Below are 15,808 nucleotides of genomic sequence, written 5' to 3' on the forward strand. Positions count from 1 at the left end.
TCTCTGTACAGGAAACTGAAAGAGATAAGGAGAGAGTCTATTGATCTTTCCAATAAACGTAAGTTCTCAAATTTTCGAAATAAATTAAATCTGATATGAATTTTCAGAGTTCAACCAATGAATGATTACTTTTTTTTGAATTTAGACAGATTCTTTTGAGTATTTCAAGATCCATTGATCTTTTAGATATATGCATAAGCTATATTTCACAATATTTATTATACATCACATCTTACTTTATATTATACACAACTACATAATATAGCTTAGGTAGGAAATTAGGATACCAGTCTTGAAGATTATTCTATAGTTTCATCTGTTCCAATTTAACCTTGAAACAGATATTCACAGTTGTTATGATAATGAATCTAGTATAAGAGTATAAATATGTAGTTGCATTCTAAAAATTAAAGTTTTTCAATAAAAACCATTGTAAATAGAAATACATGTAAAAATATAAAATTCTCTTAATACTTATTAAAAAACTTACTGAAAAAGGTAAACCAAATCAGAAATTCTGACTTTTATTAAATCCAAAACAAAATAAAGAACATGAAAACAGAATACTAAAATGTTATTCCTTGTATCTTTTTGTCTTCACTTTGGTTAATCCTTTAGTTTTTGAGGCTAGAGGATCGATTTCGTCAACTACTCCTGCAGTCAGTAGACTTCCAGCGTCATCCTTGATAATTTTCAACTCATCAGCATTTTCTATTATCACGTTGGTTCCAATCTCATCATCTCCATTTTCTAAGTTAACCCTAGAGCATAACTTCTTAGAAGTACTCGATTGATCAACTATATCTATTAAATCAGCTGAACCACACTTAGATGAAGGAGTACTTAGTTCATTATTCGTAGCATCAGAAAAGTTCTCACAGCTATTTGTTAACATCAACGGACCCTAACTCACAAAATAGAGAAATATATAAGTTTTAGAGTACAAAACAGCAAAGAGCATCACAAATTGTATTAAGTTGTTTAGTCATACCTGTTCCTCAGAACCAATGGTTAGTGGATCATCCTGAGTGTTTTCAAGCAAACCTGATTCTTCTTTGGTTATATCTATTCCAAGATGCACCTTTGTAACTTTGTGAATATCTTTGCCACCATAAATATTGGCTTTCTCAACACTTACCAGAAAATGGAATGTCTTTCCACACAAATTAGTGATTACATCAGGTTTGATGGTAGGATCTTCAATCTAAAAACATGACGGACATTATGATTAGTAATCTACATTAATAACATAAACGTATCTATACCACTAAGAGAGTGACAATTTGTATAACATATACCTCTTCGTATTGTCCATCTAATAACTCTTCAGAAGACTTTCTAATGAGATTGGTTGCATTATTTTCAAACACCATGAGCTTAATTTCACCTGTCTGATCCATTACACGAATATGAAGCTTGTACCTGGAGTAAAGTGAATTGTACATATCAAAATAATCTACACTGGTAAACCTGTTTACTCTATTAAAGACTTCTAGGAGACATAATTATTTTATATCTTTTACAAATTATAAGAGTAAATCTTACCTTGCCTCAACATTTGTGATGCTCTCCTGATATTTGTCACACCAAAACTTAGGTTTCGTAGGTGCTTGGATCCTCTTAACAGTACTGGTTGATTCTTTAACCAACTCAATTTTTCTGTTACATTTAGGACATCCAAAATAGAACCATCCCCAGTCGGTATCAATGGCAAAAATGGAACCAAGTATTCTCCACTGCCCAACCTGATTTACAATTTCAAGACAATTGGTTAGTACATAAGCTAAACACAGTAATTGAGGATTTAATTCAATTATACTTACATCTCTCCCATTAAGTAAATCAACAATTGTTTTGGCAGGATAATCGAAAAAATCAACTGATTTAGTCTTAATGATGTCACGGTTTACATAACTGTCCTGAATAGTTAGAGCAAGGCCATCACTTGGTAGTCTGTTAAGAAGCAGATGTTTGGTTAACATGTTTGTGAAGTTAAGCAGAACAATATAAGTCATAATTTAAATAAACACTCACGATTTGACGAACAGATCCACCTCAGGAACATGAACCGGATGGATGATGACATCCGAAACATCAAAAGCACTTGTAATACTAATCTCACCTAGTTCACAGAATTAGACAATATATGTTAGACATGCAAATATACATCAATTATGATACTTTAGACATATTTAAGGGAAGAGTGGATACTTTTGAAGTTATTGATTTTAGCATAGCGTATAAGGACAACTGTCTTCTGGTCATGCTTAACACTTTTTAAAGCACTGAATACTTTCTCAGCAAACACACCCCACAAAGTGCAAGACAAAAGCTCATTGCTTCAATATAGAAAACATGAACAATATTACTTCAACTGAACAAATAACTGCTATATTGCAAAATTATTGAACACGAACTCTGAAGACTTGCCTGACATCTCTTATTTGAAACTCAAGTTTTTTGTTTGGTTTGTTTTGAGCAACAATCTCATCAACTTTACCAACACTGACCACTTGACCTAATATGTCTGCCATTGTAAAGATTACTCTGTTACTATTAAAATACATAACAAAAGATAGAATTTGAGTTAAAACATGATAGGGAATTTAGAAAATACTAACCAATTAGAACATTCTCATCATAACTCTCGGTCTTAATCCCTTCAAAGTCCGCAAGATCAAGAAAAACACTATCCGATACAGAATCACATTTACTCACTTCAGTGTTGTGCTTAAAGCCCATGGGATAGCTCAAACTCGATATCTTGTACTTGCCAGTGGAAGGACTCAAATTGAAGTTATCAATGATCTTCCAATCACCGACCTTCAATGACCTGTGAAACTTGCCAATATAATGCTTTCTAAGAGTGACCTGCATCTTAGATCCCTATATCAAACGAAAGAAATAAGGAGAAACATTAGCATATGTTGTAATGAAACTTCTTGAATTAATATAGATTCATATATATAATCAATAGCACTCAAGCATACATTTTCATCACATATGATGACATCTAACGTTTCTACATTATCTTTGGTTTGCCTCCACAGATGAAGAATCTTGACTCGCACACGCCAATTCGTTTTGAAAGGCTTGACATCACTAAGATACGTTAAGCCTAAAGGTAAACTCATTGATCCTATGTAGACTACGACGAAAAGTAATCCGAGTTGGTTTAGATTTGATGCTATTGATTCAATATTTATACTAAATTAATTACAGTTGAAGCCCTAAACCACACCCGAAATTTATGGTAATGGAAATCACAACTCAATATCTATCGTAATCGAATATAGGAATAATACATGTTTGGTTGTGATCGCAGAATATATTTTCGCAATATTGAATATCTAGGAGAAGCGGCAAAATATTGAACTTGGCAGGATCTTGAAGAGACCAGTTGGATTCGTCGAGTTGTAGGTAATATCCATTTAAGATATCAATCAGAGAATATTATATCTCTTACGGATTTGGGAAATTCAACTTATTAGTTGGGATTTGGAGAATATTGTAGTTCTTCAGAGAATATATTAGAGAAGAGGGAAAATCAAGATCTTCTCTGTGATTTTTTGAGGCGAGATTTCACGTGTTAATGGGCCAAATGACGCGTGAAGAAGAAAAAAAGAGGCCCATTACGTCTAAATGAAGATCCGCGTGTTTCTGTTCAGGGTCGGATTCACGGACGGCTTGGGTCGGCTCAAACGCAGGAGGAAATTGACCTTTTTACCCTTAATTCGTCTTTTTTTTTTCCTATAACGTGAAATTTAAAAACGGCTTATGTGGCTTGTAATTTTTCTGCCCCTCATTCTCTCTTAATAGTATAGATTTTATTTTCTTTTTGATTTTTTTATTGTGTTCGTATATCTACGACGTTAACGTGGACCTTAATCCAATTTTTCTTTACAAAAATCTTAGCAATGGTTTTTCATAGAAAAAATGTTACAAAACCAAATATGATGGATCAAATGACAAAAAAATGTTACAAAACCAAATATGACAAAACCAAATTGACCTCGACGGCGATGAACCTTGTTTTCTCTGCTTTGTGTCGAGGAGAAGCTGAAGAAGAGATGTAGTTTTTGGTGTAATTCCATATATTAGATAAGGGTATTATTGACATTTTACAATTTTGGCTGAATCAGCTTCAGCAGAATGAACCGATCAAACTCAGTCAGATTTTCTTCATTCTTTGGATGAGTTTAGAAAAAATCATTCAACTAAATCATTTAGATGATCTATGAAAAACAAACATCAGTTTTCATCTTCATTGAGATGGTTCATCCAAATGATCTATCCAAAAAATCCATTTCGATAATTCATCTTAATGATGTTTGTTTGACGCTAGCGACTCATGTTAGCGACTCATGTTAGCGACTCAAAAACAACTTTACTTTTAATTAAATTTGAAACGAGCGACAAGTAACAGGTTAAAGACGGTGATCAATTAATGATTTTTCAGTCGCCGCGTTGGTATTATTGATCGCCGGAAATTTCAGCGACCAGCATCACCTTCAGCGAATCAGCGACATAAAATTTAGAAAAGAAATTCTCTTTTCACCACAACCCATCGACATAATTAAAGAAGATACAATGTTATTTTTAGTCGTTGCAAGTTGTCGCTGGCGACAAGGAAAAGAACATAGTCGAACCTTTTTGTTTTTTGCGACTTGCGTGATTAAGAAGAAAGAGAGATCACAAGATCGAAAGAAGTATCGAGAGGGACCACAAAGTTCACAAGTTCTTCGAAGAATTCACAGAAATACCATTGACTTTATATATTTTTTCAAAAAAAATAGAATATAAGGTTTCTCTTCAACGTGTGCGTGAGATGAATGAGGAATCTAAGTAGGACGCTGATGAAGATCTCGTAGATATCACACGTAGAGAACTAAACATGATATTCTCAACCTGACCAGGGAAGATAAAGATTGCGCGAAAATTTAAATCTTTCTCCCAAAGTGGAAGATTTCTTTCCATTATTATTCCTTCTATGAAGACTCCTAGGACTGGGCAAAATATTCGTTCGATCCGCTTCGAGTTGGTATTCGATTTGATTTGATTCGAAAAATCCGAATATCCGTAAGATTTTGGACCAAAGCAAATAGGAAAATGTATTATTCGTAAAAACCGAAGCAAATAACAAATTTTGTTTTTTTAAAAACCAAATATCCGCTTCGATCCTTATATTTTGATATATATTAGAATATATAGTTATATTTATATATATATATATCATAAATAGTTTGTGTATTGTCGTTACTTTCTGTTTTTATGTTAAGATACTTGTTTGGTCATTTTTCTTTCATGTTATGTTTTGATCAATGACATCTTAAACTATCGGGTTTTAGTTTTTAGAATTAGTTTGATAACATTTAGTTGACTGGTGATAACAACAATAGTTATGTGTGGTATTTGGAACTTGTTTTGAAAGGATGTTACATAAAAACTTTGAATATCTGATATGATTATATAGTTTACAATTTTTTTTAATATTTATATTTATCAAAGCGGATATCCCCAAATATCACAAAAAAATCCAGATATCCGAAAATTTTCGAACCAAAGCAAATTACAAAATCAAGTATTCGGTTAAAACGAATCGAATAACAAATATCATAATTTTTTCGAATATCCGTTCCGTGTCCAGGCCTACTTTTACGGATAATAACAGAGAACATAACAGGGTGGTGTGGTTCATTAAAGGTTTTTTCTGGTGCCAAAACAAACTCACCTGCATCTGTGAAACAAAATCTTTCATCACGATTCAAAAAAAAGTACCCACAAAATAAAAATCATTAAGTACCAAACTCACATAAAACACCAATAAGTACATTCACGACTTTACAAAGCAGAGAGATTATGAAGCAAATACATAAGATAATTAATTTCCGGGGACAAAGTTAGTAGCGTAAGACCAGGCGTTGTTAGCCACAGGATCAGCCAAATGATCAAATAAGTTCTCAATGGGACCTTTACCAGTAACAATGGCTTGGACAAAGAATCCAAACATAGAGAACATGGCAAGACGACCGTTCTTAAGCTCCTTCACCTTCAGCTCAGAGAAAGCCTCTGGATCCTCAGCCAAGTTCAATGGGTCGAACGCACCTCCGGGGTAAAGCGGGTCAAGCCCTTCTCCGAGAGGTCCACCTCCGATTCTGTAGCCTTCAATGAACCCCATGAGCACAACTTGAACAGCCCAGATGGCTAAGATGCTTTGCGCGTGGATCAAGTTAGGGTTTCCGAGGTAATCAAGACCTCCTTCTGAGAAAATCTGAGAACCTGCCTTGAACCACACGGCTTCTCCGAATTTAACACCGTTCTTGGAGAGAATCTCAGGGAATGTGCATCCGAGAGCACCCAACATAGCCCATCTGCTGTGGATTACTTCAAGCTCACGGTTCTTAGCGAATGTCTCCGGGTCAGCCGAGAGTCCAGCGGTGTCCCAGCCGTAGTCTCCGGGGTATTCTCCGGTTAGGTAGGACGGTGTATTCTCCGAGAATGGTCCTAAGTACTTGGGACGGTCTGGTCCGTACCTGTTACAAGATGAATTTGGTGATTAGACATATCTGAAAAGTTAATGATAGGTTAGGTAAGAGCCAGAGAGAGTGGATTTGGTACCAGATGCTTTGAGGAGTAGACTTGACGGTACGACGCATGGTCACACGGCCACCACCGGATACACCAACCTTGCGGAGGAGTTCGTTGGAGGGCTTGAGAGCCGTTTGGCCGGCGAAGGAGGATTGCTGGATAGCTGATGTTGCCATTATCGTAATCTTTTCGTTAACTACAATGAAAGGAAAGGAGATAAGAGAGAGTGTGAGTTATGGATGAGATGGTGAAACCAATATGGTTTTATAACAGAGAAGGCGTTCATGTTAGAGGGTTATCAAATGTACATGTCAGTGAATTCTGATTGGTTGAGAGAGTTTAATCGAGATTTCGAAGATTTCCTTGGTCCTAATAGAAGATTGGTAGTGGCTGTGGTGGTGCCATCTGGCAGTTGAAGATCTTGTGGTTTGTAATAAGTGACACTGATTTTTAATTGGATTCTTTGTGATGATGATATCTCAATATCTTGTATTGTGTTTACTTTTTTCTTCTTTCTTTCTTTTTGCTAAATATGTGAATCTTATCTTATATAATAAAGTAAGGTTTCTCCAAAATTATCTCTGATAAATGGTTACTTGGCATTCTATTCTTTCGACATTTGTCATTTTAAAATTTTTAGTCCAATCTATTTATTATCGCAATTAATAAATTTAAATGCATTGATTTTAATAAGACAATTTACATCGTATACATTATTCTTAGTTTTTGGGCAAAACATTTTTCATTATATAGATATTTATTTTGCTAATATTATTTAAAGCAAAAAATAAAATATATAAAGCTGTGTGATTACAAAATAATTCTTTCGACATTTGTCACTTTTTAAATTTTAGTCCAATCTATTTATTTATAACAATTAATAAATTTAAATGCATTGACTTTAACAAAGACAATTTACACAATTATATTTTTCATTATTATTTTTTTGGGCAAAAATATTTTCATTATTTTGATACATTTTTTATTATTTAGATCTTTATTTTCTTAATATAATTAAAAGAAAAAAATAAAGATATACGAAACTTATTTGACTACAAAATTCATCATTTAAACATACACATTATAAGATTGATGTCCAATACTTTTATTTAATAACCGTTTTACTTTTTACTTTTTGGCTCAGTTGAAACTTATGCTATTAATTATCAATAATAAATTAGTGGACGTTTCTATTGTTCAATTTGGTTTGTATTACCCAACTATGATGCATATAAATGACTAAAACCCTTTAAATCCTTAATTTTGGTAATTGCATTTACTCTAAATTAGTGTGTACAAGCATGTTTAATTTACAAAATTAATTACTCCACCTTCTTCTATTATAAATAGTAAATAGTAAACATTTTACTTATGTCACATCATACTACACAAATTGTTTTATTTTTGATTTTGAATGTATATTTACAATTAAATTTGATGTTTATATCACCTTTGGTTATTTTATTTTGTGGTTGAAAGGTTTTTCATCCACATGGTTTTCAAACTGCTTATAGCCTATTAGATACCATGTGTTGCAGTGTTGGGAGTAGTGAATATATGACCATATTACACGATGATGAGTAAGATATTGCGTTGGTATGAAGGGGAAGAGTTGGCTGTAAAAAAAAGAAGTAGGTTGTCTAGGTGATGAATAAGTTCAGGATATGAGTCTTCAAAGCCCTACGATTTAGGTCAATTCTTTCATTTTTTGTTTTAAATTTCTTACACATTTTAGTCTTAATTATGTTCTTTTATATTCGATATCGAATATATGTTCACAACATCATTGTTTGGGTCATAATGTGTATGAACTTATTTGTAATTTAGATCATTTTGTTAATTTATTTAATATTCTTTATTGGTGGATTACGTTACATACTCGGTTGTAGTTGAAACAATATTAGATTCATGTTTTGCTTTTGATTTCCCCAAAACGGTTTCTAAGGCGAATAATTGAAGAAAAACCAGTTATGCTTGTTAAAACAATAAACATTAGTATAGCTTTAGTTTTTTTACCTACTTTTTAAATGGTTTTCTTTAATATTAAATTATACATATTTTTTTCTATTTTTCTTTTGTTTTATTTTCATTAAATTTAAAAACTTACAACAACTAAATTTTTAAACTATATATAAGATATATAAGGATTTCCCATTCATAAAAATAACATACATAAAGACATTAATTTTTCTATATTACACATTTAAAATCATATATATCCATGCATGTAAATAATGAATAGTGAATTGACCATAACTTATCTTATCAATACAATTAGCAATGTAAACAATAAATCATCACTTAAAATGTCTTTTTATGTGTGTGTGTGTGTGTGTGAAAACTGAAAACTGTTCAAAAAGTATATTTTTGATTGGAAAACAAACAAGCATCAATACACCATAACTTAGCTTATTAATATAATATGCAATACCTAATATTTTAAATGAAAATAAATTAATTATCACATTAATATAGTTATTAATTGAGAATTTATTTTTTGGATTCAAGTCTCTAAGAAGCAAACATATGATGATGCAGTAAAACATATGTATATATGTTATACTAATTACAAGCCACAATTTAGAGTAAAAAAATCTTTCATTTAATTATCTGATATCATTTTCATTATCAAAATTTCATAAAAAAAATATATTTTTATTTTTATTTGAATGTCTAAAGAAACAATGTATCATAATGACCATCAATGTGATTGTATTTTTAAAGTCAGCCATAAATAAATTTTACTTTTAAAAAACTCTTTATTTGTGGTATTTTGTGAACTTTCCAAAAGGTATGGTCCTCTAAAAAAAAAACTTATTTATCAATTTGTATTTTAGGGATTTTCCTCTATAGGTTTTGATTTATTATTTAAATAATCATCATACATTAATGTTTTAGACCTTTACTTCTTTAAATATTTGAAAAATGGTGTTAGTGAAATTTCAATGAAAATGAACCCAAATAAATAAATAAAAAACTTTTTCTTATAATTATTTTCTTTTTTGTTCATTAAATGTGAAATTTTTACACGATCGTCATATATATAATTTTAATCCATTTGAATTCAAAAAAACAAACAATATAAGTTTATTGAAGAAAAATGCATCATATCATACCATGATATAGAAAAATATCATCATTGCTTTTTCGTAAAATTTGAAAATCAATATTATTTTTCCGAATTCTTATGTAGTGTATCTTGAATAAATAAATAACATAAATCAAAAAAATAAAAATAAAATAATTCAGTTACTTCATATTTAGTTAAAATATTACTTAGTTTATTATATTTATTTAAATTCACGCAACGCATGAGATTCCTAGTTTTCAATATATGAAAAGGCTTGTAGAAGCTACAAAGTTCTTAATACAAACAGATTAATCTTTGACAAAAAAATAATAGGGACTTTAATCTTTCTTTAATATTTTACTAGTGAGGGTTACAGATTTTAAGTTCTTTTGAAATCAATTATACAAAGAAAAAAAATGGTCATGTTAGAAGACGAAGAAGAAGAACCTTGCTCGAAAAGAATGCAATCACTTTCCGGAATTGTATATATCGGAAAATTACGCTGACAGAAATGGTCTGAGTGGAAACTCTTGCTGGGAATTAGCGATCACTTGTCGGAACCGAGTGATTACGAAAAGTTAATAGGTAAGAGGTTTGTGTATAGAAAAATTTTATTAGACAAAAGCCCAACAATCCAACATGGCCCATTCAATCTGGGTAAATATATTTCCATGGTTTATTAAGTTTTTATTTAAAAGTTTCTTTTCATCATTTTACACATATAAGACCATAATTTTCTATAGCATTTTACCTTACCATGGTTTACTATTTTTTTTTTTTTTTCCTTCTAATAACTTTATTACTTTCAAAAGTTGATATCGTTGTGTACAAGAGATGCAAGGAAGAACGGACATGAATGATACAATTCCCAAAAAATTGAAGACCCAACTGCTCGTTTAGCTAGTCTATCGGCACATCTATTTTGTTGGCGAGGTTTACAACTGAAGACGACCTGTGTAAAAGCTCTTTGCCAATCCCAAATTGTTTGTAGGTAGTGCTGTAGTCGAGGAGTAGATTCATTGTTATTCAGAAGCCGGGTTATGTTGCAATTGTCACCCTCAAACACTACGTGACGATAACCTAGGGCCCATGTAGATTGTAGCGCTCATAGAAGTGCCGAGCACTCTGCTTCTTCTGCTGAGATTCGACCCTGAAATTTGCCCTGTCCACAGTCCAAACATACACCATCGGAGTTACGAATTATCCACCCTAGTCCTGAGCAACGATCATTGAACTGATGAGACGCATCGTAATTGCACTTTACCCAGCCTCTCGGTGGGGTACTCCATTTTTGTTGACGATTAATCATTTGAGTAGGAGGGCCTGGTGGGGAAACAAAGTTTGGTTTATTGTCAAGCCATTCTTAGTATCAACGAGAGCTTGCTCGAATATCTCCAAAGGGGTGGTCATCTTATGATTGAAAAGTAGATTGTTACGTCCTTTCCATATTCTCCACATCAACCAAAATGCCGGGTGAGACGATCAACCGATGTATCGTTATGTAGTTGCATGAGGTGTTGTAGCTTATCTTCTAGTGACTTGTTGGGATCCCCGAGATAGTTCGTTGGAATACCACTTGCTTTCCAAACTGCTTGTATTTCCTTGCAAGAGAAAAAGGTATGATCACTTGTCTCTGCTTCCGTACAACATCGTGAGCAATATGGGTTTACATTTATATGTCGAAAACGTAAATTTTCTGCAACCCCAATCGCTCTTGAACCAATCCTCCAAAGAAAGTGTTTTAACTTCAGAACGATGTCTAGCTTCCATACGTTCTTGGCGATATCTGGAAAATCTGCCAAAGGAGGTCTCGGTGTCTCTTCATCCTCTTGAAGGTTGATTGCTGTCCAATATCCCGATTTCACTGAGTATTGACCGTTTTTGGATTTACTCCAGATATATGAATCAGGAGTAGGTCTCTGGGGAAGATAGATCTTATAAATTAGGTGGTGGTCCTCTGGTTGTATCATCTTAGTAACTTGCTGCTCATCCCATTGATAGGTGGTTGTATCGATGAGGGTCTTGACCTCCGCCTCTGCATAAGTTTCATCGCGCAGTAGTGGAGCCCGCGGAGGTATGGTTGGGAGCCATTTATCAGATAAACTAGCAGTTTGCCCATCACCAATGCTAATTTGGACGTTGCTGGCCAATAGTTCTCTCCCGAATCGGAAAGAATTCCAGCCATAAGAAGGTTGTGTCCCACGGTTAGTAGAGAAAAAAGTTCCGTCACGAAAGCATCTACCTTTTAGTACTCTGAATAGTAAATTTTGCGATCGTTGAAGTAGTTTCCAAGCTTGATTCGCAAGCAATGCTTGGTTGAACAAATGTAGATCTCTAAAACCTAGCCCGCCGCTTGTCTTGGATGTAACTAATTTGCGCCAAGCTACCCACGATATTTTGCGCTTCTCGTTAGTTGAGCCCCACTAGAATCTCGCCAACATCCTGTCTATTTCTGAACACAGTTCAATCGGTAGTTGAAAACAGTTCATAGAGTAAACCGGCATTGCGTAGGCAACAACTTTGATGAGTGTTTCTTTGCCTGCCGTTGATAGGAACTTTGTTTGCCAGCCCTCGATCTTCTGTTGTATTCTTTCCTTTATGTAGTCAAGCATTTCTTTTTTCTTTCTCCCAAATTGCTCCGGTAGACCCAGGTATTTACCTCCCCCTCCAATATTTGGTATTTATAAAGTACTCATTATACTATTTCTAGTATGCTGGAAAACTTTATTGCCAAAAGTTATAGAAGATTTCTCTAAGTTAATCTTCTGACCGGAAGCGGCTTCATACTCCTTAAAGATACTTAGGAGATTTAAGCTATTTTTCTGATCTGCTTTGAGGAAAAACAAAGAGTCATCAGCAAAGAGGAGGTGCGAGATCATGGGTCCTCCATTGCTCACCTGTATGCCTTGAATCTTTTTCTCCGCATTTGCTTGTGTCATTAAGGAACTCAACACATCTGAACACAAAATAAAAAGATATGGGGACAAAGGGTCTCCTTGTCGTAAACCGCGACTTAATTGGAAATTTTCATATGGGCTGCCATTAATTAGAACCGAGAAGGAGACTGATCTGATGCATTCCATTACCCAAGTTATCCATTGATGAGCAAATCCTTTCTTCCGCAACACTTCTTCTAAGAAACGCCATTCAATGCGGTCATATGCTTTACTAATGTCCGTTTTAACTGACATATAGGAATTTGCGCATCTTTTCCGAACCCGCAGAGAATGTAGCACCTCATGTGCAATGAGCACATTATCTGTGATGATTCTTCCTGGAATGAAAGCCGCTTGATTCTCGGAAACAACTGAAGAGAATACCTCTTTTAATCTTTTAACGAGGATCTTGGAAATGATCTTATAAGTCACATTGCAGAGGCTGATCGGTCTGAAATCCTGCATCAGTTTTGGTTGTGTGATCTTTGGGATCAAGCAGAGATTTGTATGATTCCAGCGGGTAGGCATGACCCCATTGACAAAGAAATTTTCGACTTCTAGGATAATTGTTGGCCCCACAATCTCCCAGTACCGTTGATAGAAAGCTGCATTGAAACCATCTGGCCCTGGTGCTCGAGTGCCCCCTATGGAAAATACAGCCTCTTTGATTTCCTCTATCGTAACACCCGCTGTCAAAAGAGCATTCATCTCTCCCATAACCACTTTTTGAATGTTTCGTAGTGTAGGCACTGGGTCCGTTTGCATATTGCTTGTAAACAGACCCGAAAAGTAGTGTGTAGCCTCCGTTGCAATAGCCTGATTTCCGAAAACTTCCATCCCTGAAGCATCCAATATTGAGGTTAATCGATATCGTGCTATTCTGTTTTTTATTGTAGCATGGAAAAATCATGTGTTCCCATCTCCTTCATTTAACCACATATTCCTGCTCTTAATTTTCCAAAAACTTTCTTCATCTCGATAAGCTTGAATTAACTCTCGTCTGAGACCATGAATTTGTTGAAGAGTTGAAGTTTGATCGGAGTGGGCTGCATCAATGGTTGTGGATAGCTCCTTAATTCGCAGTGCAGAATTTGTGTTATTGTTGCATTTCCAGGCTGAGATCTCTCTCCTGCAACAAATAATCCGTTCCTGCACTGTCATGTCTTCAATTTCCCCAAATCGATTCCAACTCTGTTTTATCACATCTTCAAATTCCGGTATTTTACAAAGTCTCGTATCGAACTGAAACATTTTGAAACCTTTTTCCGTTGTTCTCTTAATCTTGATGATGGCTGGTCGATGATCAGATTCAATCATCTCCAAATATTCAACCTGAGAGGCCGGAAATTGTGCTCACCATTGGTCATTTGCCATCGCTTTATCTAACCAACTTTCAACTGTATGTGTTCTTCGTTTCCCAACCCAAGTCATATTGTTCCCTTGATAAGGTAAATCAGACACTCTGCAAACTTGAGTCATGTTTCTGAAATCGACTAGACTCCAAGGTTCTCTCGGTCTACCACCTCTTTTCTCATTAGCATTGAGCACTTCATTAAAATCTCCACACATTAACCATGGCCCATCTCTTTTAATTGCTATGCGTTGAAGTCGTTCCCATAAGACATGTCTAAGTTGCCGAATTGGATGCCCATAAACACAAGAAAAGTAGAAAGATATATCTTTATTACTTATCTTACAATCTATGAGTCTTGGATCAACATCATTAAAACATACAGAAACAGATTTTTTCCATAACAAAGCTAGACCACCACCAATTCCCAACGGTAACACACACTTCACATAGTCATATCCCACTTGAGCTGCAACATCACGGACGACATCATCGGAGTTCTTTGTTTCGACCAAAAAGAGTAAGTCCGGGGAATAAGTTGCCTTAATTCCCTTGAGGCGTCGAACTACCAGGGACCGTTTAATATCCGGCAGTTCCAAAAGGATGTATTCATTGCGGCTCCGGTGGCTTATTGCCCACCGTACCATCACCGTTGTTTGTTGGGGTAGTTGGAGCGTATCTCCCACTGTTGTTTCCTTGTGTGAAAGCGTTCTCTGGTACCAAAAAACAGTTGCGGACTTCGACTGCTTCAGATTGACGACATTCGCGTTTGATGACTTGATGTTCTGTCTCCTCTGTAGCATACCCATGTTTCATGTCACAACACACAAGTGGAAAAACTTGAAAATTCCCCGCAGAAGAAGAAGATGCCTCAGGCTCGACCTTCCTCTTCTTAGACGCAGGGGATTCATCATTTTTCCCACTATCCATGACATGTTTATCAGCGGGTCTTGATTCCTCTGGTGAACTCGCAGCAGGTGCCTCTGGATTATAGTCTGGACCCTCATCATCATCATCATCATCTGCTGGTGGCGGCGGTGGAATATTGTTAGTTGTTGGGCACTTTGATGCTTCGTGACCTATCATCCCACATACTGAACAGAAATTCCTGAGTTTCTCATAACGAAACTTTAATACGCACGCCTCATCACCAAATTGGAACAAGCGTTGAAATCTCAAAGGGTCATCGATGTTCCATAAAATGCGAACACAAACGTAATCAACCAGAACGGCCCCATCACCACCAAAATCAGTCTCAAGGAAATGGCCCATTCTTCCTCCTATGGATGTGATCATTCTGAGCGTGAGGAAGTGGAGGGGTATTCCCCTGATTTGAATCCAGAACGGAATCCGCTTAAGGTCTTGGTCTGTATGATTTGGATTCCAACGTTGTGTAACACACATCCATTCATTGAAAGACCACGGTCCTCTCCGGAGAACAGAGCCCATCGATTCCTCTGATCGAAATAAGAATTGGATTTTCATATTTTCCAGGATTCGACCAGAAACTTCATCACCTACTCCCCAAAGGCGAGGCAACGCATTAAGCAATGCACGGAGATTCTGCTTCCGAGGATTGACGGGCTTGACAATGAGACTGAACTGTGTCTCAGATATCGCCTCTTCACACAATTCAATTGGGAGATTGATCGCTTCCTCTTCAATTCCTAGTACAATTTCTTGCAGTTGTCGTCGGATATTGTCCATCATTATTAAAATGAACAAAGGAAAAAGGAAAACTTCACTCTGATCAACCCGAGTAGAACAGAGACCATCGCAGGGTTTATATAGGTTTGTATTGAAATCAGTTATTGAGATTACAACTGAATTACAGTTTCCATTCCCTGAAAAAACTGCCGGCAA

The 15,808-nt window shown here is 35.1% G+C and overlaps 1 protein-coding gene and 2 pseudogenes across 4 annotated transcripts; all 3 read right to left on the reverse strand.

Moving 5' to 3' along the window:
- Positions 1 to 574: 574 nt before the first annotated feature.
- Positions 575 to 3,134, reverse strand: AT2G05090 (annotated as a pseudogene; the record flags this gene model as incomplete). Its single annotated transcript has 10 exons — positions 575 to 904; positions 992 to 1,204; positions 1,299 to 1,422; positions 1,546 to 1,745; positions 1,824 to 1,953; positions 2,035 to 2,122; positions 2,212 to 2,339; positions 2,431 to 2,527; positions 2,622 to 2,886; positions 2,991 to 3,134.
- A 2,288-nt stretch (positions 3,135 to 5,422) lies between these two features.
- On the reverse strand, positions 5,423 to 6,913 carry LHCB2.1 (photosystem II light harvesting complex protein 2.1). 2 transcript variants are annotated; one of them, NM_001335269.1, is made up of 3 exons: positions 6,619 to 6,913; positions 5,977 to 6,533; positions 5,468 to 5,737 (listed from the first exon to the last, which is right to left on the reverse strand). In NM_001335269.1, exons 1-3 carry the CDS (start codon positions 6,762 to 6,764, stop codon positions 5,487 to 5,489), a joined length of 954 nt encoding a protein of 317 aa, NP_001324168.1. In that variant the 5' UTR covers positions 6,765 to 6,913; the 3' UTR covers positions 5,468 to 5,486. The 2 variants fall into 2 exon arrangements, with proteins under 2 accessions (NP_178585.1, NP_001324168.1); NM_126540.4 differs by having other exon boundaries at positions 5,423 to 6,533.
- A 3,547-nt stretch (positions 6,914 to 10,460) lies between these two features.
- Positions 10,461 to 15,652, reverse strand: AT2G05110 (annotated as a pseudogene; the record flags this gene model as incomplete). Its single annotated transcript has 1 exon — positions 10,461 to 15,652.
- Between the last annotated feature and the right edge of the window lie 156 nt (positions 15,653 to 15,808).

Source organism: Arabidopsis thaliana, chromosome 2 (genome assembly GCF_000001735.4).
Source record: "Arabidopsis thaliana chromosome 2, partial sequence".
Lineage (NCBI taxonomy): Eukaryota > Viridiplantae > Streptophyta > Magnoliopsida > Brassicales > Brassicaceae > Arabidopsis > Arabidopsis thaliana.

What these genes read in the sequence shown, in the direction of transcription:
- LHCB2.1 (NM_001335269.1), bottom strand. Translation starts at nt 6,764, where the DNA reads ATGGCAACATCAGCTATCCAGCAATCCTCCTTCGCCGGCCAAACGGCT. An exon ending in TCTACTCCTCAAAGCATCTG is followed by an intron (nt 6,534 to 6,618) that starts GTACCAAATCCA and finishes ATCTTGTAACAG; the next exon opens with GTACGGACCAGACCGTCCCA. An exon ending in TGTCCAAGCCATTGTTACTG is followed by an intron (nt 5,738 to 5,976) that starts GTAAAGGTCCCA and finishes TTTGTTTCACAG; the next exon opens with ATGCAGGTGAGTTTGTTTTG.